Source organism: Phymastichus coffea, unplaced genomic scaffold, assembly GCF_024137745.1.
Source record: "Phymastichus coffea isolate CEN01 unplaced genomic scaffold, Cenicafe_Pcof_1.1 PCOF00002, whole genome shotgun sequence".
NCBI lineage: Eukaryota > Metazoa > Arthropoda > Insecta > Hymenoptera > Eulophidae > Phymastichus > Phymastichus coffea.
Window position 1 is genome coordinate 1,935,655 of NW_026706813.1, and position 27,474 is coordinate 1,963,128.

General features: G+C 42.9%; 1 protein-coding gene across 7 annotated transcripts in view; it reads left to right on the top strand.

Annotated features, from left to right (window-relative positions):
- The window catches only part of LOC131663255 (protein draper-like), an 859,806-nt gene that overhangs the window by 359,239 nt on the left and 473,093 nt on the right, over positions 1–27,474 (top strand). For all 7 annotated transcript variants that reach the window (XM_058933564.1, XM_058933569.1, XM_058933555.1 and 4 more), the window contains 2 exons: positions 10,496–10,616; positions 10,693–10,830. In XM_058933564.1, coding sequence (XP_058789547.1) covers positions 10,496–10,616; positions 10,693–10,830 — 259 coding nt within the window. The remainder of the gene's footprint in view (positions 1–10,495; positions 10,617–10,692; positions 10,831–27,474) is intronic.

Consider the following 27,474-nt stretch of genomic DNA (forward strand, 5'->3'; position numbering starts at 1 on the left):
TGCTCTTTGTTAATAGAGCTGACGTTACATGCACGCATCGAATGTTAGAATTAAATCATTATTCGTATAATCGCGATCGCGAAATTAAGCTGGCCAGCTTACCTTCTATTTGCAGGCGATCGGAGAAAACCACGACAAGTCGCACAGCACGGAACAGTTTTGGTATTGTTTTGTTCGCGGGTCGCGAATGCGCGCACACACTGGTTTCGCCCTCGATGGCGAAACCTCACACACTCTCTCTCTCTCTCGTTCTGGCCTCTGGCTCGTAGCTGGATAGCTCCTTGGCGGCTGCAATCCTGGATCACCAATTACTGCTATTTTTCGAAGCGTGTAGATGTCAAGGGCACGCGAATTGACGATTGCGGTAGCGAAAGCGGACGGACACTAGGATGGTCTAGGCTTCACTGGTTCAAATTCTGTCGCGCGCGTTCCGTCTGCTCGCGTGCCGAATTCCTTCGTTACCTATTTCGTCCCCCCGGGAGGTGCTGCCCTCACAGACAGCAATTAAGTTAAATAATCAGCGCTAATTTGACGTTTACCGTCACAACACATACTAAATAAATAAAATCAATTCATTTTACTTTTTTTATTGCTTATCTTCAACCCATGAAGATTGCATGTTATTTTCAATTATAACTAATGGTGCAACGCATTCATCTGTACATCTGTTTCCGAAAGTGTCTTCAAGGTCACATGTTATATCGTTACTTTCTTCATTAACGGAAGGCTCACTTTGATTTGATTTTTTCGTAGTGTGAATGCGTTGATGTACCTTAACCGCTTTTTTAGAACAAAAGTAAACTCCACAATGTTTACATGTTCTCTCTGCAATATCTGGCTTTACCGTTGGACAATAGTAATCATATGGCAATTTTTCAATATTTTTCAAAGATTCCATATGAAGGCTATTCATTAATAAAAATTCGGCAAACGTTTTACCATCGTGTTCTTGCTGGTTTGGTACTTTCAAACCTTCTTTATTCTGATCAATCGGTATAGGCGCCCGTAAAAATCTCCTAGGGACTACATTTAACCAAGAGCTTCGCATCTTAGAACAGCAAGTTTGATCTGTACATTTGACAATCTGCAAATAAAATTATTAATGAAAATAAGTATTTATAACTTTTAATACAATATATTTGATTCGAGTTTCATTTAAAATATTAACTAAATTTATAGTTATACAATTTTTGAATGTACTAAAAAAATTAATAACGAAACGTTAAAAATAAGCATTTTTAATTAAACTTTGCACGTATAAATAATTTAAATGAATTAAACGTTAAATAAATTTTTAAATCTATCGTGTAATGTTTCGCTTCAATCGTTATTTCATACCTGAACCATGTACTGGCTTTCCCGAACATGTGCATAATACCATTCTGGCGAAGGAGTTGCTGGTACGTGTTTTTCGATTTCGGGATTTGGTTCAATATATTCAGCAAAAACGTTGTGGTTATCAATTACCATATTATTCCATAATTCAGCTAAAATATGCCCAACATTAGAAAAATTTTTTTTCTCTAAATCGACATCTACTGTTCGACCTTGAGTATCAAGATGACTTCCAAATCTATCATGTGGTAAAATCACTACAGCTAATTCCTTACTCAAGGGAGCTATTCTCCTTTCTACTCTATTGAAGGCACTTCGGCCTGGCGCATTTGTAAAAATAATAAATGCATCGAATTTGTATTCAATAAAATGATTTACTGCATTGTTTATTACTCTTGGAAATCGTGGATTTTCATCTGGACCGCCGTCAGAAGAAATCATAACAATAGGTTTGTTATTACCAAGCTCGTCCCAAAATATTTCTTTGAATTCGTCTAATATGATTAATTTTTTAAAATCTTGTGCATGCGTAGATGCATTTGACGATGGGTGCTTATCACTTCTGATTGAAATATATGTTGGCCCAGAGTAAGTGACCGCTGTTGGTTTACCCATATTATTTTATTTTATAATACAACCTGCATATACACTAGGAATCAATTTATGTTGCTTAGCTACGACGAAATCATGATCCGGTAAAGAGATACGGTATTCAACGTGCATCAAAAGGGGAGCCTGCTTATTAGCAGCTGTGACACCTATTGGTACGCGTGCCTTATCATCTTGAGATACAAAGCCGACTTGAGATGGTCCCAAAATAGATGCAACTGTTTCGAGATTTCGAATACTGGCTTTACAGAAATGCTGATCAGCATGAGGCTTATGGTAGTCAGCTTCAGGTCGACTTAATTTTACAGGAATTGTAACAACGTGTCTTTTTCCTTCAATGGAATTAGATCTCTTTGGCAACAAACGAAGATAAAGAGCGCTTCTCGACAAGTCATAACCTAGCTCTTTCAGTCGGTCGTGTAAATCGTCAAGAGAGTGGCAGCTACGAACAATTTCACGTCTGCGCTCTTCTGCAGAAGCTCCAAACATAGCCACATCGGCAATCGTTTTTAATAGTTCAGGTTGATTAGTTTCTAATCGTGGTCGACCCGGTAAATTGCTTTTTTCGATAGTTTGAGAAGAATCAGTTGATGATTTACCTTTAATTTTTTCTTTGATAGATTCTCTATATTTTTTATTGCTTATAGTATGTAATTCCATTGCTTTTAATTTTTTCTTCAATGATTCAATCTTTGACTGTAGAGTTTTAATTTTAGCTTTTTCGTTGCCATCAGAATTCAAAGAATCTCTCATAAGATTTAACAGATTTATTTCTTTTTCTAAAACTCCAATTTCATCTTTTATGTTATCTTGAGCAGGTGTTGAATATTTGCGTTTCAATGTACTTGATATATTTACAGTATCACTTTTGCCATCAGTTAGGTTTTTCTCTATAAATAACAAAATTAAATACATTTAAATTATTACGAAAGAAACTATGATAAAAATAATAATACAGTGAAAAAATAGTACATTTACGATACTGCGTGAATAAGCAGATGTCCGTCTCGTGTGATGTTTTCGAGCAAAGAGGAACGGGCATCTCTTTCTCGCACATGCGTCGTATATTATGATTTTTGACACAATACAAGCGCGATGCATGACTTTAAGCGCGTCTCATTTTCCGAGCGTGCGTAAAGTCGCGTCTTCGCGCACGGTTTGTTAAAAAATTGTATTGAAAAAATAATCGAAATACGTTCGTAATAAACAATTTCTAAATGTTTATCTATCAAAATTGATAGTAATAAAGAAAATCATAAAATTTATTTTGAAAAATGTAGTTCATTTTATTTTATGCAATTAAATATGAATATTTTTATAAGAAAAAGTTCATTTTGATGTAAAGAAATTACTTATAAAATACCTGATGATCGATTTTCATCTCCATGATCAATTGTGCTTTCAGTTCTATTCAAATTTTCCAAGACATTTTCATTATTTATCAAAGCTTCTGATACAAAACTTGCATTAGGCGTGTCCAACAAGATGGGTGGATTTTTAGTTTGATTTGTTGAATGTAAACTAGCATCTGTACTCTGAAACATTCAACGTACTATAAATTTGATAATCAAATAAAGAACACGTTAGTTTAAATTGGACACTTCTAATGATTAATAAATTGACCAGCACTGATAGAAAATTATATTGTTTTTCTCGGAAATTAAATTTAAATATATAAAATTCATTTACGTTTTTTACATATAATATAATTTTTAACTTCTTGATAGCATATTTATTCGCATGACACACATCTCATTTATAAATCAGCATATTCGTTTTCATAAGTATAACTGCGAGAATAATTTAAAATTAAGCACTTACTTGCTGTAATGGGCGTTTTGAAGAAAAATAATAGCTTATATTTTTAGCTTCTTTCAGATTTCCTTGACCACGATATTTTTTTAGCAGATTGGAACCAAAATCAAACATCTCTTGTTTAGTTTTGTGTCGTAATTTTGCTTCATTCCAAATATCTACAAATTCTTGTTGAGCTTGACGTGTAGATATCGTCGAATTCAAAATTTTGTATTCATTAAACAGCTCTTGGTAAAATATTGAAAGATTAGGCGTCTTGTTAGACGCTATTATAATGATGCTTTTTATAGTAAAATCGTAATTTTTTATTTAAACACAGAATCACACTGATATAGTTTTCAAGTATTCACAGTATATTAAAACACAGTGAAAGGAGAGTGCAAAAATATACGGAAGAACTAAAATAAAATTCTAGTTGACATTTTTACGAAAATTCGACTATTCAAGCGTGCTGACTAACAGACTACATGATGACAACTGATATGAAGAGTTGAACGTCGATAGCCTGCGTGCACTACAAGTTAATTGAGCCTGCACGGAACTCGGCTCGCGGTGGACAGCCTAGTATACCATGTCTTTATTTACGTATGCAGACGCTTTCCCGGAAAAAATTTGAACCGCGAATTCGTGGGACAATATGTATACTTTTAATGTATTTTAAATATACAAGGTACATATTGTATTTCTGTAATTTTGGTCTATTAACGGGGGCACCCAGTCGAAAAATTTTTTTTTCACTATTTCCATCTATCTGAATGACTTTTTTTCTTACATTAGTACATAAAAAAAGCATGTAGTTGAGCTTATTATGTAAAATTATTTAAAAAATACTCATTGTTAAGTAATGCAGTATAGTTTTCAGTATTTATTTTTAGTAAACAGAGATCTGATGCTGTAACGCTGTAAAATTCTTTTATCTAAATGTGTAAAGCAAAAATATAATAAATGTGAAATATCACGGGATTAGTTTGCTAATCCCCCCTCCCCCTCATGTGATCGACCAGGATATTTTTATGAAATACTCCCCCCCCCTCGCAGTCATCACGAGATTTATGGACGGCCCCTAACCTTGATCAGTGTTGTCGTCAAGAGGTTGGTAGCAAGTCCAGCTTTCGTTTGTGTCGCTTACTCTTATATTTCGAGGTGGCTGAGAAAACAAACATATTAGCATATTGAAATACAATGTCTCGCAAGTATCGGCACGCGATCTTGAGCAGAGCTCCGCATTAAGAAAGCGATTAGCGATGGTTAACAGCTAATTTTTGAGAAGCCGATCCACCCGTTACAACTTATGGAATGTAATTACTAGATAATATATACATGGTGTCCCATTTTAAAGGAACCACCCCGAAATTTTCTACGGCTGGTGTTTTACAAAAAAATTTTTCAGACAAAAGTTGTTTTAAATAACTTATTTTGAAAAATCTAGAGAAACTTATTTAAAAAAATCTATATAATTATTTATAGACTTTACAATATTGCAGCAATTATATAATTTAAGTCCTTATTGAGTATGTATTAAGTTTGTAAAAATGGCGTTTTACGTTTTTGAATCTTGAAACCCTGGATACTATACAGGGTGGCCCATTTTAAAGGAACCACCCCGAAATTTTCTACTGTTGGCGTTCTACAAAAAAATTGTTCAGACAAAAGTTATTTGGGACAATGAGGAACACCTTTTCCAGAAATCAGATTTGATTTTGAGATTTATTTTCAAGGTCATTGGAAGATCAAAGTCATTTTTTGAATAGGTACCTATAATTTTGATCTCGGATTCGGAAAGAGCGAAAAATTCTACGTTTAGATAAGATATTATGTGTGGAGTGCGGTTATCACCCCTCCCGCAAAGGTCATGTAGGGGTCAAATTTATTATTGTCTTCATCTATGCACAGAGATGATCGGGCAAGGGTAAGGTTAATTTTAATAACCCAAAAACTCAAATAACCCAATAACCCAAAAAACCAACCCTAATAACCCCAATAACCAAATAACCAAGTAATTTTTTTAATAAAAACCCCTATTTTTTATCATGAATTCGGAAAGATCGGGAAATTCTACGTTCAGGTAAGGTATTATGTGTGGGGTGCGGTCAACCCCCCCTCCTATCCCACCGGGGAAACAATAATAATAATAATAATAATAATCCACATCTTCAAATAATTCTAGTAATTCATTCTGCGGGAGATTAAGATATGCTGCGCCGTTAACATTCCCATCGAAAAAATAAGGTCCTATCAGATAACCATTTATTATACCGCACCAAACTACGAAGCTCCATCTATGCTGATTATCAACATGACGTACCCATTGAGGGTTCTGGATAGACCAATAATGACTATTATGGCGATTGAGTTGCCTATTACTATGAAATGTAGCTTCGTCCGAAAACATTACATATCTGAAAAATTCACGATCTTCACGAATCCTTACTTGTGCCCAATTATAGAATTTGAGTCTGCGACGGAGATCATCTGGCATCAAAGCTTGAGTCAAAGTTATGTGACACGGATGAAATCTATGAAGCCGCAAAATTCTACCGGCTGTTGTTCTTGGGATTCCAGTACGTCTTTGACTTTCTCGCAAAGAGATATGATGATCCAAATCAACCATTGCCAAAACAACGAGAATTCGTGGATCATAGTTGTTCTGTCTGATAATGCGACGACGATTTCTGCGTATTCGTGGTCAACGTCTCTCTCTTCGTTCAATGTTTCGGATTCTCACGTGGTTTGGGTACCGGAGCCTCCCTGGGTAATTTTGACGGTAATATCTTGGTGCAGTACGATATCGGCCTTGACATGCCCCGAGAAATAACAGAATGTCAACAATTTCGTTTCTCGAATAATCTGGCATATTTATCCCTTTGATTCGCTAGATACTAAGAAATTTCCACGTGAACTATCCTGAGAAGGACTGTTCACGAATCACCTCTTTCATAAATAATACTAAAGAAGTGTTATTCACCGATTTAGTTGAAACTCTGTAGGCTGGTCCGGAATCACACCAGAAAAGAGAATAAAAATAATTTTTTTTCCTACAAAATTATTTTCAAAAATTGATTCTACGGGAAAAAATATGAAAGAAACGTATGTAACGTTTTTTTTTCAGACTTCAAATTATTACCTTTCGATAATTTGTTTAAATAACTTTTGATAAATAATTGTAAATGGCAAAAGAAAAAACACGGATATTTTTTTTCGATTTACCTACGATTGGCATAGTTAGTTTGGCGCTATCTTACCCAGGTTTGGCAAGGGCCTTAATGGATTAAGACAATGTGGGAGTGATCAATTTAACTTTCGTTCCAAATCCGAAATAAAAAAATAAGGTGGTTTGAGTAGCCGACTTGGTAGCCAGCCAAGTTAGGCAAACTTATTAATAATAAAGAAAATTTATTTTCCATTTTTTATCCATTTATCAAAGCTTTATTCAAGGATTCATTCTAGATTTATTGAAGGTTACGTAAAAGTTTATTTCATTTAATGAACGAAAGCTTATTTTCTATTTTTTAGCTTCGACGCCATGTAAACTGCCTAATTGTTGACATTCTGTTATCTCTCGGGGCGTATTCGTGGTCGACGTCTCTCTCTTCGTTCAATGATTCGGATTCTCACGTGGCTTGGGTACCGAAGCCTCCCTGGATAATTTTGACGGTAAAGGCCGATATCGTGCTGCAGCAAGATATTACCGTCGCGTTATTGGGTTGGATGGGGGGGGGGGGGGCAAGATATTACCAGCAAGTTATTGGGTTATTAAAATTGATCTTACCCTTGCCCGATCATCTCTGTGCATAGATGAAGAAAATAATAAATTTGACCCCTACGTGACCTTATGCGGGAGGGGGGATAACCGCACCCCACACATAATACCTTATGTGAACGTAGAATTTTTCGCTCTTTCCGAATCCGAGATCAAAATTATAGGTACCTATTCAAAAAATGACTTTGACCTTCAAATAAATGACCTTGAAAATAAATCTCAAAATCAAATCTGATTTCTGGAAAAGGTGTTCCTCATTGTCCCAAATAACTTTTATCTGAACAATTTTTTTGTAGAACGCCAACCGTATAAAATTTCGGGGTGGTTCCTTAAAAATGGGACACCCTGTATAGCATCCAGCGTTTCAAGATTCAAAAACGTAAAACGCCATTTGTACAAACTGTAACAGGCTGCCGTTTAGTCGGTAATCCTGTAAACGTACCTTTATTTACGACTAGACGACGCCTTGTTATCTCTGTGCTCAAAGCACAGCAACCTACCTTGTCTCGGAGTGCGCCTGCGCAGAGTCTCCTTACTATTCCGAGTTGGGTTCCCCCAACTCGCCGCTTGGCGGCGCTGTCACCCTTGCTAGTAGCGCTCGTGCGGCCGCCGCTGGAACCCAAGTTGAAGATTCCCGCCTATCGATATTTTCGTGATTCGTGCTACGCTACCGGCGAATTCGAATCAAACGTAAACAAATACTGACGCGACCTCCGGACAAAGGAAAGACTAAATAACGACTATGTGATTTGAAGGTGACGATTAATATGCACTTTATTTATGCAACTGAGATACACGAGGGTTTGGCCAAGAGACTTACGCACGCTTGCGCGAATGACAACACACGCAGATTCAGAGAGAGAGAAAACCGCGACTACCGCGAACTAATCGCTCGCGCGCAACAATTAATTACCTCGCGCACGCTGCGCGGGATCGCACGCCAATTACAACGGTAAAAAAGGGGAAGGTGCACCTACCGCGAGAACGATGAGGATACGGTGGCCAACCGTATCCGAACAACAAATCGCTGGAACGCCGCTTCGCTGCTCGCTGCACCGCCGCGAATACTGTTGCTGCTGTTGCTGTTGCCGCTGCTGTTATTGCTGTTTCTACTGCTGCTGTTGCTGTTGCTTCTGCTGCTATTGCTGCTGCTACTGCACCCAGCACTCCGCACCAAAGTTCGCACCTCTAAGTTCGCACCACCACACGAAAACGTAAAAGGGCTCGGAAAACAGGTTAGCTGCACGATACAGGCGGACTGAGTGGCACAGTCATACTGCCGGTCGGAGCCTCCCCTCCCGGTCATTGCCCCTACGCGCTCTCTCTCTCTCGCGAACCGAACGCGGCTCCTCTCGTTTAGCCGCTCATTAACCTCGCGCGAGTCTGACGATTTTCGGTAATCGTTGCAAAACTTAATACATACTCAACGAGAACTTTTATTATATAATTGCTGCAATATTGTAAAGTCTATGAATAATTCTATAGATTTTTCAAATTAAGTTTCTCTAGAGTTTTCAAAATAAGTTATTTAAATTCATAGCATGTACCAAAAACTTTTTTAAAAGAACAAATTTTAAACTATCATATCTATAACAATTTATAAAATTGTAATTTTAAGTTTGCGTAATTGGCGAAAACAGCGTAAAACGGACCTTTTCACCAAATTCCCTGCAGCGCGGGTAGCCATCGGAATATGGAATTAAACTTAGCTTAATTCCTGAGGAATATCCTTTATTAAAGTAATTTATGCTATGCTGTTTCGTCTCATTACGAAAGGTCGCAGTATCTCAACTCTTGAGGTTGAAGTCCCTTTTGAGAAAAAAGTGAATCTAAGACTTTCATCCTTCCCTCTCTTTGATTGAAAAACTAATTTAGACATTCTACTAAGCTATCATGCTTACATCTTTGGTAGCGTTGGTTACCACTTATTCAGACGTCGCACTATCGTGTAGAAATTCTAACAAGTAACTTCGGTTAATTTCTATGATAGAGATTCATACATTTATATTTGAGAATAATCTTATTTTTTTTGTTATTATTTGATATATCTTTGTCACCTTATGAAGTTTTCAAAATCACGTCCCTAACTGTATTGAGGTAATTTAGTAATATGGTCATTCGATCGCCAACAAATATAAGTGTAATCAGAAGAGCGAGATACTTTGCAATTTCGATTCGCATTTATTAATTTTCAAATTATTTTGAATTTTTATTTTATTTTCTTGGAGAGTCAACTGAATCAACTGATTCAACTTCTTAATTAAGCTATCGTTCAACGTTCTTGTCAAGAATTTACCCGATGCATAGGTACAATTGTCGATCATTTTTTTAACCGTCATCAGTATCCTTCTCTTATACAAGTCTTTGTTTCGACAATCCGACAAAGTTTATGCAAGCAGTGTTTCCTTGCTTACAGATCCTAACCGTGTATTTATGCTCACACCTCGACACGATCAAGCCCGACTACACACTTTACCATCATTATTCGAGATCTTATACAATGGATAATTGATTTCTTTACTAACAAATTTCTATTGATACTTTATTATTTAGAAGCAATATTGTATATGTAATCGTACAGTTTTTCTAGATCCTGCATATGTCGTTCGGTTGAGGGTTATCGTGCAGTGGTGTCGACAATCTCTCCGAGTAGTTAACAGATATGCGCTGTTTGCTTGTTTCGTGGACGTTGTGCATTATCGTTTATAAATACCGCTCATAAGTAGAAATAAGCACATTGCGTCAATCGTAGTATTCCCTTAAAATTATTATAAAACATTTTCAATGAATTATTAAGATAATTTTAAATTCTAATTTTCAAAAAATTGAGGTAATTGTTAATAGGTCTGAATAGAAAATTAAGAGCCTAGACATCAAATCCGAAGAACACTGATTTTATAACCGTGCTTTAAACGTGTTCAATTTATTCAGATTTTACTGTATGCCATATACAACAGTATAAATTTTCTTTTCTAGATGTGAAGAATCATGTCCTGTTGGTAAACACGGAGATTATTGTATATCAGAATGTAATTGTCAAAATGAAGGATCGTGTAATCCAATAAATGGGAAATGTGATTGTCCGGCGGGATGGATGGTGAGGAAAATTTCTAAAAATAATTATTTGTAATTCTTCTAAACCAATAATTTGACAATAATTACGTATTCAACAGGGTTCTGTATGTGCTAATAGATGTCTCAATGGTTTTTGGGGTAACGGTTGTAAAAAAGTATGTGATTGTTATAACGGTGCAAGCTGTGATCACATAAATGGGGAATGTAAATGTAAACCAGGATTTAGAGGTCCCAAGGTAATTATAGAAAATATCTTTTCATATTACCTATTTTACAAAGTATTTCATAATAAATATGAATTTATAAATATTTATACTCTATCTGCCTTTAATGTTAGACATTGATAATAAATAATTTAAGGTAAGAAGAGTAAGAAATCCAATAATAATTGGTACCTTCGGCTTTATAGTCAGAGTACTCTTCAAAATAGTAATTATGAATACCGCAAAATGACATTGTCTCCCTATCATTTTATATTTTTAACTATTCTAAAAAGACAATCATGAAAACAACAATTACACAGGCCGACAAAATTTAACGAATAACCTCACCTAGGAACATGACTTTCTGTGCTCGAAGGATTTTGGTGCACTGAATCCGAATCTGACCTTAGAATTAACTCTACGAGGTCTGTCCGGAAAGTATCGGGCCTACCTTTATATTTTCGTGCTAGCGTTATTCTTTATCATCTGGTGGGTGGCATCCTTCAAAGTAATCCCCACTTGATTGAATAACACGGTTCCATCGATGTTTCCACTTTTCAAAACAAGTTACAAGGGCTATGTTGAGACTGTATGGAGGTTGTCGAAGCAATGAGATATTGTGTTTGCTCAAAAACTGCTGCACAAGATGGGATGCACGCGCTGGCGCATTATCGTGATGGAGAAGCCAGTCACCATTTTCCCAAAAGTGCGGCCGTTTTCTTCTTACTGCATCACGCAAACGTTTCAAAATTTGAACGTAGTATTCTTTATTGATTGTCTGACCTGTTGGTGCATATTCGTGATCTATAACACCTTCATAATCGAAAAAAACAATCAACATTGACTTAACATTGCTCCGACTTGGATGTGCTTTTTTGGTCTTGGCGATTCAGAATGCTTCCACTGTGAACATTGTTGTTTTGTTTCAGGATCATAAGCATAAACCCATGACTCATCACCTGTAATAACTTTTCTAAGCACATTATCATCATTATTGACCATTTCCAGATTGTCCAGAGCGATTTCTAAGCGAATGTTCTGCTCTGCTGTGAGCAATTTTGGGATGAATTTCGCACTGACGCGTTTCATTCCTAAATTTTCGGTTAAAATTTCTGAAATGATAGTTTTTAATATCCCAAGGTCTTCTTCTAGTTCTCGCACAGTCAGACGACGATCTTGTTCGATTGCAAGTCGCACCTGCTCAATATTATCTGCGGTTTTTGTCGTCAAAGATCGGCCGGAACGAGAATCACTATCGACAGAAGTGCGTCCATCTTTGAACCGTTTATACCACTCTTTTATTCGTGTTTTGCTCATTCACTCGCTTCCGAAGGACTTTTGCATCATTTCAATAGTTTCCGAACTCGTTTTTCCGAGTTGAAATCAAAATTTGATGCAAATTCGTTGATCTTGTTTTTCAGTAATTTTTGACAATATCAAAATCCAACGAACGCGAAAAAGGCACTGTAAACAAAGACACGCTGCGTATGAACTATACGTCCGGCAGGTGTCAGTAAGTAACCAATAGATTCGTGAGGCTTTACTGTTAACGTTTCTGTCTGGTAGAGGTCGCTCGAACACTATGGCGCGAAGATATAATCGTAGACCCGATACTTTTCGGACAGACCTCGTATACGTCAGGTTTTCGAGATATTTTAACCTAAAAGTACGAAAAACACGGGTTTTTGCTATATTCGAGGTTATGTGATACCGTGAATAATTTTTTTTCAAAAACGGGTAATACCACCAGAAAGGAGCACTCTTGTCTTTTAAAATCCATTTTTCAGATTCAAGACTTTTTTTTCATCGAGATATCAGTGATTGAGGTTAGTACTTTTGTAGTTTTTTAACAACATTAAAACAGCCTATATAGCTTATGTGAGGCTATAACCCCAGTTTATAAGTAGGTATCGATCGAGAAAATATATGTATGGATTTTCGAGAATACTGATAACAACTTTGAAGTCAGATTTTGAAGATTCAAAATGGCGGTCCGATATGGCGGACCAAAAATTTTATAAGTAATCGAGTTCCACATTTAAGCATGGATTTTTTTAGGTTGCTGACCACGAATATGAACTTAGATCTTGATATTAAGGAAATTTCGGTTTAAGAATAAGAACATCCGAACAGGTTACAGAGCTCTCCCCCCCAATCTCCAAGCCATCTAGACCACAACGCTTGAAACCAGACTATAACCCCCAATCCTTAATCCCCTGTTTTCTTGATCCCCGTGTACCAGAGCCTGCGAGTCTATATCCCCAAACCCTTTATCTCTAGTTTTCTTAACCCTCTAGTCCTGTAACCTGCGAATCCATAAGTCCAAACTCTTAAACCCAAATTTTTTTAACCCTCTAGCCTTCTAACCTGCGAGTCTATAACTCTAAATCCTAAATCCCCAGTTTCCTCAAGTCCTGTAACCTGTGAGTATATATTCTCAGTCCTCTGGAACCCAAATAACATAATCCCTGAACCCTGTTACTTGCAAGTGTATATTCTCAGACCCCTGAATCTAAAATCCATAAACCCTTGCAGTCATTTAATAAGTACGTGAATTTGATCGTAACTTTATATGCCACCCGTAGATTTTTCGAATCGCTGCTCCAATATAGCAGACCAAATATTTAATGTTTGATTTGATTCATAGGAAATATTCTTTACATTTTTACTTATTTATATATGTAAAAAATCACTGAAGTCAGATTTTATAAAATAAAAACTCATTGTGAAACACTCTTTTCATTTTTAGTTCAAATTCAGTAAAATCAAATATTTTTGGCCTACTTCATTAAACCCGACATTTTTAATTAGCAAAATATGCCTTCATATTCGTAACCAGCGACCCAGAAAACCCATGTATATATTTTTTTGTCCAAATCCAATCAAATATAAAGTTTTTAGTCAACCATATTGGATCCGCCATTTTAAATTTTTAACATCTGACTTCGTATTCGTGATCAGCACTCTCTAAAACCCATGTATACATTTTTTCGGTCAAATCTGATCACTTATAACTTGGGGTTATAGCTTCACATATGCTATATAGGTTATTTTAATGTTGTTACAAAATTGCGAAAGTACTAACCTCAATCAGTGATATCTCGATGAAAAAAAAGCTATCTTGAATCTGAAAAATGTATTTTAACGGACAAGAGTGCTCCTTCGGGGTGGTATTACCCGTTTTTGAAAAAAAAATTATTCACGGTGTCACATATCCTCGAATATGGCAATAAAACGTGTTTTTCGCATTTTGAGGTTAGAATATCTCGAAAATCTGACGTATAGGATTAAAAATCTGAGGTCAGATTCGGATTCAGCGCACCAAAATCTTTCGGGCACATAAGATCCTGTTTCTAGGTGAGAAATTTGTCGGCCTGTGTTTTTATAGAGACAAACTTTTTCTAATACTCGTATTATATATATAATTTGCAACGGTAGTCGAGTTAATTAATCGAACCGTTCGCGATTCTACTTCTCGCGCGTTAGTTCTAAAAGTTACGAGAGAGAGGGGGCGCGCGATCTTTTGAATAGGCAGTTACGCCTCAGCTGTGAACGCCAATTTACCGCCGATTTGTGTTGCACTTTGTTTTCGCCGAATAATTAGTTTTCTGGGACAATTTCGTGCGTGAGTGCAACGGTATTCTCGAGATAAAAAGCAGCAGCAAGTAGCAGTGCAGAAGCAGCAGATTGTAACTAATTGGAGGCAGTACAAGGCAGCGCAGCTGATAATCAAGGGGCAGCGGCAGTTGATATTTTTGCAACACAATTACGGCTGATCACCGTAATTGCACCGCATGCAAGTGCACCTTTCGTTATATTAAGCAATACAAAATACATTCGGTAATTTGTATATTCGTGATTATTTTTTGTATTCGCGTCGAGCGTTAGTTCGCTGTATAATTCGAATCTTCTCTCTCTCTCTTTCTCACTGAATATAACTAATTGTAAAATCCTATTCGCGTGCGTTAGTCTTTCGGCCCTACAAAGACTGTAGTAATTTTTATTAATTAAAGTCTGTGAAATTTATTCGCCGTTTTCGTAATTTAATTTTCCTAGTAGCTTAAGTAATTGAAGAAGGCTTAGGTTTTAATCTAATTACATCTAGGGGAATAAGCATATTAGGAGTAAAGTCGCTCACACTTAAAACTCAACGAGTGTCACAGGACACGTGACTTAAGGTGAGTTCAACTCCGTTTAACAGAAGACAACTAGGATAAATCATCTGACGTTAAGGTGAATACTCTTAAGTTTGCTTTGCATCGTGGGAATTTGTTCTTATATAAATTTTCCATTTTTCAAATAACCTCCCCCGTTACAATTTTCAATATTTATATTCCGTAAATAATCCAAACAAATCTATGAAGGTAAAAGTTGAAAGTATAAATTTTAACAAAAAATCATTTCTTGTTTTTTCTTTGCTAATCATTTTTATAGAGCAAGCGGAGACACAAATGTTGCTATTATTAAATAACCATACATACCAAATGAACATAAGAAAAAAATTAGAAATGGATGTTGATAAAAAGTAAAATATGATAATACAATATGTAACGGTGCCGGTGGATTTGACCTGCACCGTGTGTCTCTTATCTCTCCCTACCATCGGCAAGGACTCATGGCAGACCTATGGCGCATAGTTCACGTGCCTGATGCCAGCCTTTATGTTTTCAGCATTGCTACCGCAACAAGAAAGAAGAGGAGAGATAGAGAGAGGCAGCGGCATTGGTCGACAAAAGCGCGCAGTAACATGCGCTCTTGTAAGAGAGAAAGAGAGAGAGAGAAAGAGAGAGAAAAGAGAGAAAGAAAAGAACGCGATTATAGTGCAGGCAGGCGCGTGACACTGGCCGCACTTGACGGTGCCGCGTGCCGCCGATTAGGCAAGTGAGTGGGGAGAGCGTGAGAAGCAGTCTCTCACGCACTCGGAAGCATACTCGCGGGCAGTAAAAAGTTGCTCATAGCAGAGAGAGGTGCACGGGCCCCCTGCAGTCAGCAAGAAAAGGCGAGGAAACCGAGACGACACTAGCAATCTGCCCGGATCCAGCCTATTATTTCAGCGAGCCCTTCCAACTATTTGCCTGCAGGACGTTATCACCATCATCGGCGAGGCACTGCATCGAAGGAGATCTACAAGCGTCAGGTCATTCTCTAATCTCTCTCTTAAATTCTCACCTTACGGCTACTCGCGGCTTATGCGCTGTGCCAGGCTCTCACGAGCCGACACAGCTAGTTTGGTTATTAACATAATTTAGATTATATCGAGTTGGTAGCGAGATGGCAAGGCGCTAACGTGCCGGCCATCTCCTTCAGCGATCGTAGATTGTCAATAGTTAGATAAGGCGCGCGATAGATTGACCGAACTGTTAACGCTCAAGGTAGCGTATTGTAATAAATAGATTTACCAAGATAAGAGGAATGATCATTGCGTTTACCTTTCTCTTTACCTTGTCAGGAGCAATACACCGCCTCCCTTGCCTTCCCCCTTTATAAATAATTGGTAATAGCGATAGATTTATCGGCGTTATAGGCCGACTCTATTACATGACATCCCTTGTGGGGATGGGCAAAGCAGAATTGAGAACAGTGCTCGTATGTGTGTGCGCGAATAGCTAATAAGTAGCATTAGTAATTACATTTTCTTTTTTTTTTTTCGGTTAATTCGGCAGTATAGTTTGTGAAAGTGATTTAGTCGCGTTTTGTTAGCACGGGCAAAGCGTGTTAAAACAACGCGCCTTTGTCTAAGAAAAAAAAAACTTGGAAACTGTAAGCATTAGAGTATCAGGTCGCGGCGCGCAAAGGTCGTTCGCGCCAACACGTGTTTGCTTCTGAGAATTCGAGCGTCCGAGTGTGTTTACGTTCGAATGCTGCATTCCTTTCTGGTTCTAGGCAAGGCGATAACTTGCCGGCCTAGCACACTGGAGGAACATAGTTTTTTTTTATTATTCCATTCATTTATTATTTATTTTTTTTTTTTGGTTGGTTACATATAGTATAGTTTTTCCGTTTATATTTTTCTTGTAGCGTGTTAGCTGTCTGTTGGCAACTCGCGCGCGTCGTTGGATTTGAAAATAGTTTTTTTTTAAGTATTTATTTCATTTGAATTTTTTTTTTAAGCTAACGATTCGATCACACCATGCCGCTTGCATGTAAGGATCGCGTAACCATGCGTAGAATTCTCCGCGATGCTCCCGTCAAGGAAGTTAAGCGCCGTATCGACTCAACAGAGCCGGTCGCATTGTTACGGTTAATGCGACATAGGAAACTTTCTTTACACGGCGAAATCGAGGAGTTGAGGGAACGCTACTTGCGTTTTACGCTTGCGATAGAAAGGCCAGAGTTAGGAGCACCGCTTCAACCGAGCGATTTTAAAGAAGGTCGCGTGCCTGACCTTTCGCAGCGCGAACCCACACACGCGGCGGTTAGCAGCGACGAAAGCCAGACTGGTCCGGTCGAATACGTTAGAGTCGCGTCACCAAGGGCAGTAGAGCCAGGCTTGCCAGGGCAGGGGACTTTGTCACCACAAAGTGTTGCCGCTCTGCATCGGCAGCTGCAGGGCGCTAGGATTACGACCCCTGATCGCGGGGAGGTAATTTTGCCAGCAACTGGCGCTGTCAGTACGGCTCAGCCTCAGAGTGCTAGTGCGATGACGCCCATTCTCGAGGAGGTTATCTTGCCGGTAACCAGTCCAGTAATAACTACCCCCCCACAGCGAAGCGCGCGCGCGACGAATGCGCCCGAGACAGAGAGACGTAGTGGCGGCACCTTGACCCAGGTATGGGATGCAATAACAGCTGTTCCGCGATGGATATACCGACGGGAAGTGCAACAAGGCATTACTGACGGCACAAATACCGTGTATAGGGTAGAGAGAGAGGCAATGCAGGGTGGTGCGGATCAGGCTGCGCAACAGGCTCAACAGCCGTTGCAAGCCGATCCAACGATTGGTTGCACGGCGCTCAACGTGCCAGCGGCCGCCGGCCCTGCTTACCAGATTCGCTCAAGCGCTCAGCCAGTGAGTCAGGTCCTCGTTCCTGAGTGCCCACCATCGGACAGAGAGTCATGGATCTCTGAATGGGAAAGAGCTGTGCGAGCGCCCGTTAGCGTAGGCGCGCGAGTGTTTAGGCGAGAAAAGGGAGACTCGGACTCGGAGTCCAGAGCTTCAACGAGAGCGTCGGAGTGTAAGCCGGTCAAGGCGAAAACTTTGCCGGACCATGGCAGCACCGTAGACCTCTCGAGCTCCTCCGAGTCAGAGATCGGAGAGCAAAGGAAAGGCGCGTCGCGTAAAAGCGACAAGACGACGAAAGCTGAAAAGAAAAAGAAAAATCCAAAGCACGTTAAATATATCAATGGCGTGCCAGCCGATGGTGTTAGTGCGCTAAATGCCTGGTCGCTTCGTTTTTCGGATGATGGTAATACGAGCGCGATTAGCTATTTATCAGGACTAGAGGACTGTCAGCGCTTTTATAGAATTCCGGATAAAGAATTGCTAAATGCAGTAGGCACTAGTTTGCGTGGTAAGGCGCGTACTTGGTACGAGCTTAGTCGAAAGCAATGGGCGACTTTATCGGAATTCAGGAAGAGCTTTTCAGCCAATTTTTGTCGTCGGCTTAGTAGGCAGCAGTTATATAGGGAATTGATGCAAGGAGAACGTTATATAGGTCGCAAGGAGAACGCGAACGCATCTCTGAATATGTAGCGGCCTTCCAGTCGATCTTGAGACGTTTCGATCCGCCGGTTTCTGACAAAAAGCAAGTAGCTATTATTGTGGAAAGGTTACATCCGCAGTATAGGCGATACCTTGAAACGAAAGCGTTTAAAGACCTAAGCCAATTCAAGGAAGCCGGCCTAGCGTTAGAAGATCGTATGATAGGTTGGAGAAGGTGGTAACGTCCACCGAGCGCGGACGTTACGCTCGTACCAGAGTCTGCTTATACCAAGCCTAAGAAACTGGCCGAAATGAAAGCAGTCGTAGCGATAGAACAGGTCGCATGCGAATTAGATGAGGTTTTAACAGTAGAACCTGCTAAAGATACGCGCGCTAGCAAAAAAAAAGGCAAAGGCCAAGGGCAAAGGGCCGAAGAGCGAAGTTGCCGCGGCTAATGCCCAAGGCACGAAGCCGCAGGCGACGAACCGCTCTTCGCAGCAGGCCGCGCAACCGAACGTTGCAGCGCAATCGAACATTGCAGCTCAGCCGAACGTTGCAGCTCAGCCGAACGTTGCAGCGCAGCCGCCGGCCGCCCAGGTGCCGATGTTCTCTGCGCCGAGCTTGATTCTACAACAGCGTGGACAAGCTAATGGCGCTCAAACAGGTGCTGCGAGAGGACCACGTCCTTTTGCAGGCGCGTGTTTCGCGTGTGGTCTGGTTGGCCATCAAAGGTCTCAGTGCCCGGCTGCGCAGAACTCTCAGCCGATTGTTTGCTATAAGTGCCGACAACCAGGGCACTATGCGAACAATTGCCCGCTGAGACCGACGGAGGCCAAGCCAGAGTGTCAGGTTTGCGGGACCGTTGGGTTTGTTTTCCGAAATTGTCCGACTTGTAGTCAAGTAAGACAGGGAAACTCGGATGCGAGAGCCGCCGACCGCTCAGCGACTCCTGCTTAAAGCAAATCGAACGGACGATTTGGATAGACGAGTTGCTAAAAAGGAAGAGCAACTCGGTTGTTGCGTCGGAAATAAGGAATTCCGATCGCATCATTAACGTAAGGTTAGAAATAGAATCGGATACAGGCGAAAGAAAGCAAGTCGTCTGTAGGCCAGTAGTTTTAGATGTAGGTGAGAAGTTAGAATCGGATGCAAACGAAAGAAAGCAAGTCGTTTGCAGGCCGATAGTATTTGGTGTAGACGAGAAGTTAGAGTCGGATGCAAACGAAAGAAAGCAAGTCGTTTGCAGGCCGGTAGTATTTGGTGTAGATGAGAAAATAGAGTCGGATGCAAACGAAAGTAAGCAAGTCGTTTGTAGGCCGGGTAGTGAGGTCGTTCACGATGTAGCTGACGAGAAGCTGGAGAAACTAGATCTCGTAGTTAATGGAGAGTTTATTTCCTCGGCGTTGGACGGGCCCCTAAAGCCAGAGAACCAAAAATCGAGCATTTCGCGCGGCGGAAAAGCCTCGGTTCAACGTGTTAGTGCTAGGGCCGGTCATGAACAGCGGGACGAGGCAACAGGCAGAACATTGCTTAAGTACGATGCGTGGGATGCGGTCGGAACAAACAAGGTTCAGCTTAGCGTGGACTCTTCCACATCTGCCGACACGGCGGGCTCAACAAATTCTCGCATAGATAATGCGCACATATTTGACAAACCCGCCAACTCCGTGGCTTTGGGCAAGCGTCCGGTTGTCTGTACAGACGCACCGTCCGTTTCGGTGAGGGGGGAGACTGAGAATAGCTCAGTGCCTTTGCTAAGAACGGAAGAGTCGGATCAAGCGTTAGTAGCCGTAACAGAAAATAGGTTTTTCTTGAAGGTGAAGATAGGCAATGAAGTCTATAACGCGCTGCTGGACTCAGGTGCTCAGGTGTCAGTCGTAGGACCAAGGCTTGCACAAAGATACGAGGAACGTTTGAGGCCGCCAACTATATTCGTGCAAGGTATTTCAGGTGAAAAGGCGTGAACATTAGGTGATCTGAGACTGTGTGTTGAGATAGGCGGTAGAATCGCCTGGCTGACCGTGACGGCCGTGTCAACTTTAAAACACGACCTGATCTTAGGCGCGGATTTCTGTAAGAACTGGCAAATTAACATTGATTTCGGGAATCGTGCTTGGCGGTCAGGTGATCAGAGTGATTGGTGTCAATTTTCCGACGAAGGTAGTGAAGCAGTTGACGTGTTTGTGGAATGCGCAGATTTGAATAGGTACGAAGACACTCAGCGCGAGACGATCATGGCGCTCGTTCGCCGGATCGTCCCCGAGTCTGGAGATTCACCGGCAGTCACTAACGTTATCGAACATATTATCGATGTCGGTGACGCGCGCCCGATTAAAAGGCCAATGCGTCGAATGTCGCCGAAAATCTTGGCTTTCCTGCAGGAGGAAACGATGAGCCTGTGGAAAGCAAAGATAATCAGGCCGTCGAACAGTCAATGGTGTAGCGCGCCGGTAGTCGTACGTAAGCAAGACGGCGGTTATAGATTTCGTCTAGATTTTAGGCCGGTTAATAAAGTGACAAAGATTGACGCTTATCCAATGCCAAGCATGGACTCAATCTTAGATAGGTTGCGCGGCGCGGTCCATCTTTCGAAAATCGACTTAAAGTCAGCGTTTTGGCAAATTCCTCTCTCGGAGATAAGTAAGCAATATACAGCTTTCGTAGTACCGGGACTAGGTTTGTGGGAGTTTGAAAGAATGCCCTTTGGTCTAGTGAACGCGCCAGCAACGTTCATGACGGTAATGGACGCACTTTTCGAGCCTGAATACGAACCGCACGTTTTCTGGTATCTTGATGATTTACTAGTGGTTAGCGCGGACTTTGAAAGTCATGTCTTTTGGCTAGAAAAGGTATTAAAAAGATTAGTTAGCGTGGGTCTAGAAATTAATCTCGAGAAGTCGGATTTCTTCTGCACAGAAGTGACGTACTTGGGCTATCGCTTAGACAGTGAGGGTTTGCGTCCGATCGACAATAAGGTGCAACCGATTGTAGACTATCCGGCTCCGAGCAATGTAGCTCAGTTGCGTCGCTTTCTCGGGATGGTAGGCTGGTACGCTAGGTTTATCGAACACGAAAGTGATATCAAAGTTCCTCTAACAAAATTAATTCGTAAAGATCAATCGTGGGACTGGGGTGAAGCTCAGCAAGTTGCATTTGAAAGGTTGAAGCGCGCGTTGACTGAGGCGCCTGTTCTTGCGCGCCTGGACTTCGCGCGCCCCTTCTACTTGCACTGTGACGGTTCATCTTTTGCGGTTGGCGCATGTTTAGTTCAAATATTCGACGATGGCGAGCATCCGATATGCTATGCCAGCCGAATGCTTAACACTAATGAGCGTAACTACACGGTTAGTGTGATAGAGTTTTTAGCCGTTCTATTCGCGGTAACGAAATTTAGACCGTACATAGAAGGGTTACACTTTATTGTACTTACTGATCATAGCGCGCTTACGAAAATTTTGAATAAAAGAGGACTTACAGGTCGGTTAGAGAGGTGGGTACTTGAGTTTCAGCAGCACGACTGCGAGATAGTACATAGGAAAGGGGCATTACACCATGTGCCATACCCGCTATCTTGAGAATTCGAAGGCAAATATGAGGTATGCGCGTTTCAGGACACGAGCGATAAATGGTATTTGCAACGGATACAGGACGTGTTATCTAGGCTGAAAAAGTATAGAACTTGGAGAGCAGAAGGTAGCACGCTCTATAAATTTATGCAAAATCACTTGCTCGATCCGATCACTAACAGAGAAGAGTGTTGGCGCATGGTGGTGTCGGTCGAGCATAGAGAACGCGTGTTGCGCGATGCTCATTGCGAGCCCTCCTCTGGACATTTAGGCCGGGAAAAGACTTACGATAGGATAGCACGTGAGTACTACTGGCCGGGCGTTTGGTACGACGTTAGTACCTTCATTTCCGAGTGTAAAAAGTGCCAGGAGTACAAGACTGTACAACAGGCGCCGCTCGGTCTAATGGGAAAACGTGCAGTAGAACGCCCTTGGGCCGTGGTAGCCACGGACGTAGTCGAGCTACCGCGTAGCAGAAACAGGTTTCGGTATATGGTCGTGTTTCAAGATCTATTCACCAAGTGGATAGAACTGAAACCGCTTAGGTCGGCAGACGGGCCTGCTCTCGCCGCTGCCTTGGAAGAATTAATTCTATTTAGATGGGAAACGCCAGAGTACTTGATAAGTGATAATGCGAAAGCATACAAGAGCGTGATCTTCCAGGGTATATTGCGAGAGCATGGCATTGAGCACGTGTTGTACCCCGCATATCATCAGCAGAGCGATCCGGTTGAACGCGTCAATAAGACGCTGAAAACTATGATTGCTATGTTCGTTGATAAAGACCACAGAAGCTGGGACCGTTATTTGCACGAGTTTAGGCATGCTTTAAATACCGCGACGCAATCGTCGACTAAGGTATCGCCGGCGTTCTTAAACTTTGGTAGAGATCCTCGGCCGGTTAAAAGTCTTAGAAGAGAGTTAGAAAAGAAGTTGCCTATTACGAAAATTCATACGCAAGCGTGGATGGATCGGCTAACGCGATTGAACGCGCTTCGAGACCTAGTGGCGAAACATATTGATGAAGCTCAAGAAAAGCAAAAACGTCAATATGATAGAGGTAGAAAGCAGGTACTTTTCCAAGTTGGTGACTTAGTCTGGCGGAAAGTCCATTCGCTCTCTAACGCTGCCGCGGGTAAAAACGCGAAACTAGACCCTAAGTATGACGGTCCGTATGAAATCGTTAGAGTACTATCACCGGAAGTATACGATTTACAAACGGATAGCAAACATCGTAGTGCGCGAGTGCATGTATCCGAATTAAAGCGATACCTTGCACCTCGAAAGGTTAAAGGAGATTAGGCATAACGTTCACGCTGAAAATAATGAGGTATGTAGTTTAGAGAGGTAATAACTTAAATGCCCGTTGTTTCATTTGAACGTGTCGGTAACGATGTTGCACAAAAAGGACGATGGATCTGGCAGCCACAGTACCCTTTGAGCCTGACCGAGCCGCACAGTCATCTACCGCGATTGGGATGAACACCCCTGACGTGTCGCGGCAGTCGATGGAGTGGGAAGCTGAGGAGTTGAGCCAGACCGAGGGGCTAGCCGCTTTTCCTTCACAGGAAAAGCAGGCGGCCGCTTTGGTCGAGGCTCCGCCACAGCTTCCTGGCGCCTCGAGCGAAACGGTCGTTAGTGCCAGTCCCGGGTCGCGAGGAGTGCCGACTCCTCCACCGTTACCATTGAGTCCGCTCCCCTACGAGGCGTCAGGTTTGGTAAGCCTTAAAAAGGGCAAGGTTACTTCTACGACGTTGCGTTTGGCCGCTCCAGTACGGTACTGGGGAGAGGCCGTACGCAAGTGCGCGTCGTATCGCCTCACGTCTCTCGCGATACGTGAAGCAGCGGAGAGATCGCGCGTGGCCTCCGCCGCAGAAGGCCTGTATCAGCCAGCGGTCGTTGCTGATGCCCGTTTGGGACCGTCACCGGATCGACGACATGTTTCGATCGGTCGCGCCCCAAGACCAACTTTCGGGAGGGTCATCAGGACGCGCGCGAATTCGCGGGGACGAGTCGGACGCCTTAGCCCTTCGTTGGGTTCCTTAGGCACCAACGGGCTGCTGGAGATATTGGACGAGGATGGTGATTTGGCAAGGGAGATTCCGCTGGTCTCCGAGGTACCTCGATTGGCGCCTCAGAGGCATGTGCATGAACCCTTGCCATGGAAGCTTCTTGCGCTCCAGAGATTAGATCCGGCCTATCAGTTCGTGAGAACTGGCAGACCGGGTGATTTTGCGCCTGCTGGTTACTCGGCTGATGAGCGAAGGCGTGAACACGAGGAACGCGTTAACGCGGGGAGGAGGCGACGGCGGGCACGGTTCGACATGTCGTCTTGCAACATCGAGTCGCCGTTGCACTCAGGAAACCCGGTGCCTCCGCTATCAGCTCCCTTGGTTGCAGACGTTGCGTCGTTGGAAATCGACCAACTCTCTGTAGCCGGTGCGAGTCGGGTGACAAGCCGGCCGTCGTCTTCTCCGGCCGCGTTGCCCGTCCTCCCCGTGCCGACAACTGAGCGTGCCTCAACATCATCCGAGGCTGCCCAACCTGTAAGGCGCAGGGAAAGGTGCTCAGCCGAGTCGGTCCCGGCGAGTGTACCGGATAGGGCTGGCGCTCCAGGTGCGGGGTTCAGGCTTGTGAGGGGAGCCTTCCTCCGAGGGTTGACGCCTGTGCCGTGGGATGATCGTCTAGATCTCCCACCGTTTAGGTGCTTCAATTGCCGGACGGGCTCCCATCGCAGGGCCGACTGCGCGGAGCCGCCGCTCAGGCGCGACTACTGCCGCAACTGCGGGCGGTTGGACACAACCGTCAGTGATTGTCCGCGGTGTCGCCTGGCATACTCGCTGGAGCAGGCAAAGATTAGCTCTAACCGGGATGCCCTGGCTCCGGCTTTGAGTGAGCCGCTGTCCAGTGGGCCGTCTGTCCCACAAGACAGACCGGCGCTACAGCAGGCTCCTCAAGGCCAGGAGCCTGTAACGATGGGACAAGCGGCCTCCCTGGTCACTGCTCCTGAGGTCACGCGAAGACCGCGTCATTGATCGGGAAAAGCCTATCGGAAGAGGCTGGCACGCAAAAGCGCTCGTCAACTAACCAACGACGCGGAGTCGCGGTCGCGGAATGATTCCGATTCGGTTTTGATGGGGGTCGCCCCGATGGATATATCGGAGACTGCTCCGGTGGATACGTCGGAGGCGCCCCCGGCGACGGAGACTGCTGCGGTTGGTCATCGGCTCAGTGGTGTTGGCGCTCTCACACCTGTAGCCGAGGAGCTTAGGGCCCTCAGGCTCAAGTACCTGAAGGCTAAGAAATAGTCGTCGAGCTTTAAGGTATAGTATCCTTTAGGGATGAACACGAGCACGGTTCGCCTTGGCGCGTTGTCGACCCGATAATTTAATTTATTTTCTTTAAACCATGTGGACTCCGCGTTTGCCCTTGTGATTAACCCTTGTAAATTTAGTCGTTGTTATCAAGCTAAACCTTAGTTCGTTCTTACGCTAACCTAGAATTAAGCTAGTCATAAGTTTGTTAAATTACTATAAGCTAAGCTATTGTTGCGCCGGGCCAAGTCGTGAGTCTATGCCGAGAAGAAAAGAGAGACAGTCTGGAGGTTGGAGTAAGGCCTTGTTGTCCTGAGGAGAACTTCGGCCTTCGGAGGGGCTGTAACGGTGCCGGTGGATTTGACCTGCACCGTGTGTCTCTTATCTCTCCCTACCATCGGCAAGGACTCATGGCAGACTTATGGCGCATAGTTCACGTGCCTGATGCCAGCCTTTATGTTTTCAGCATTGCTACCGCAACAAGAAAGAAGAGGAGAGATAGAGAGAGGCAGCGGTATTGGTCGACAAGAGCGCGCAGTAACATGCGCTCTTGTTAGAGAGAAAGAGAGAGAGAGAAAGAGAGAGAAAAGAGAGAAAGGCCTTGTCTCCAAGGGAGAGCTTCGGCCTTCGGAGGGGCTGTGACGGTGTAGGCCTGTCATGGCCTGCACCGTGTGCTTATCTCCCTCTCCTTCCTAGGCAAAGGCGCACGGCCGGCATCGAACGCACGTTATTATCACGTGGCTGATGCCTGCCCTTTTTATTTTTCAGCAACGCACGAGAGCGAAGGACGAGGCCAAGGACGCGACGACGCGTTCGAATATTGAGAGTGCGAGAGACAGAGAGAGAGAGAGAGAGAAACTATAGTCTAGTGGTTAGGCTTGGCGCGCGGCACTTGTCGCGACCGGCATTGCCGCGTGCCGCCGATTAGGAGGCGAGTGGGGGGAGAAGGCGTGAGAAGCCGGCTCTCATGTGCTCGCGACAGTGACGCGCCCGCACGCGAGAGTAATCGGCCGCATTAGTTAGTTGGTGACCATCGCTGCGAAGCCTGCCCCCTTTGTTCGGAAGAAGTTGGCTTTTTCTCGCCAGATTAGCCGGACGGATTCTCTCTGCCAGCGAAGTAGCAGTCAGGAGGTTTTCCGGCAAGAAGCCACCACCAGGACGGTAGCCGGCACGTCCTTCTGCCAGATCGCCGGCCACACAGCAGCCGAGGATCTCCTTGCCAAGCCGCCGGTGGGACATCTTCCAGACTACCAGCGACAGTGACGTCCGCCGATATCGGTCAGGTCACCTGTTCCTCTCTCTTTATATCTCTCCTTTTCCTCGGCGATTCTCACGGTTTGCGTTACTACGCCAGGCTTTCCCGAGCCGGCGTAGTTTTCGGCAGTGTGTTATTTAAGTAGTTGTTTGAGCCGGTTAACGAGGTGACATGGCGCTAACGTGCCGGTCATCTCGTTCAGACTAAGTTCGCTTGTTATTAGTAATAAGTGATTTGTACTCTCGTCGGCACTCCAGGTAGTGCGTTTGTAATAAACGGTTTATTAACGAGTTGTGTGTGTGAGATCATTTTGCCTGTATTTCTCCGTCCTGCTTTGCTTGGAGCGATACACCGCCTCCCTTGCCTTCCCCCTTTACAAATAATTGGTAATAGTGGTGAATTAATCGGCATTGCACGCCGACGCTATTACAAATACATTCATTGCAACGGTAGTCGATTAGATTAATCGATCCATTCGTGATTCGTGCGCTCGCGATGTTAGTTCGAACGACTAAGAGAGAGAGAGAGGGTGCGCGAGAGTTGGAAAATAGGCAGTTAAGCCTCAGCTGCTTTCGCGAAAGTACCGCTGAAGTTTTTTGCACTGTGTTTCGCCGTTAAAAATTGAAAGTTTCCCGGGACTATTTTGAGACGTGCGTGAGCTACGAGGAAGCAGTAGCAGCAGTATTTTAGCAGCGGCAGCAGCATTGCAGTAACTGCAAGTAGCAGCAGATTCGAGAGCGAGGCAGCACAGCTGATTGATCCGAGGAGCATCTTTCGTCTTGGCTTCAACAATTACGGCTGAACACCGTAATTGCACCGCAGGGTAGGTGCACCTCCCTTCATTGTTGCGCAACAAAATACTTTGGAAAGTATTTTGTCAATCGCGAGCTTAAATTTTGT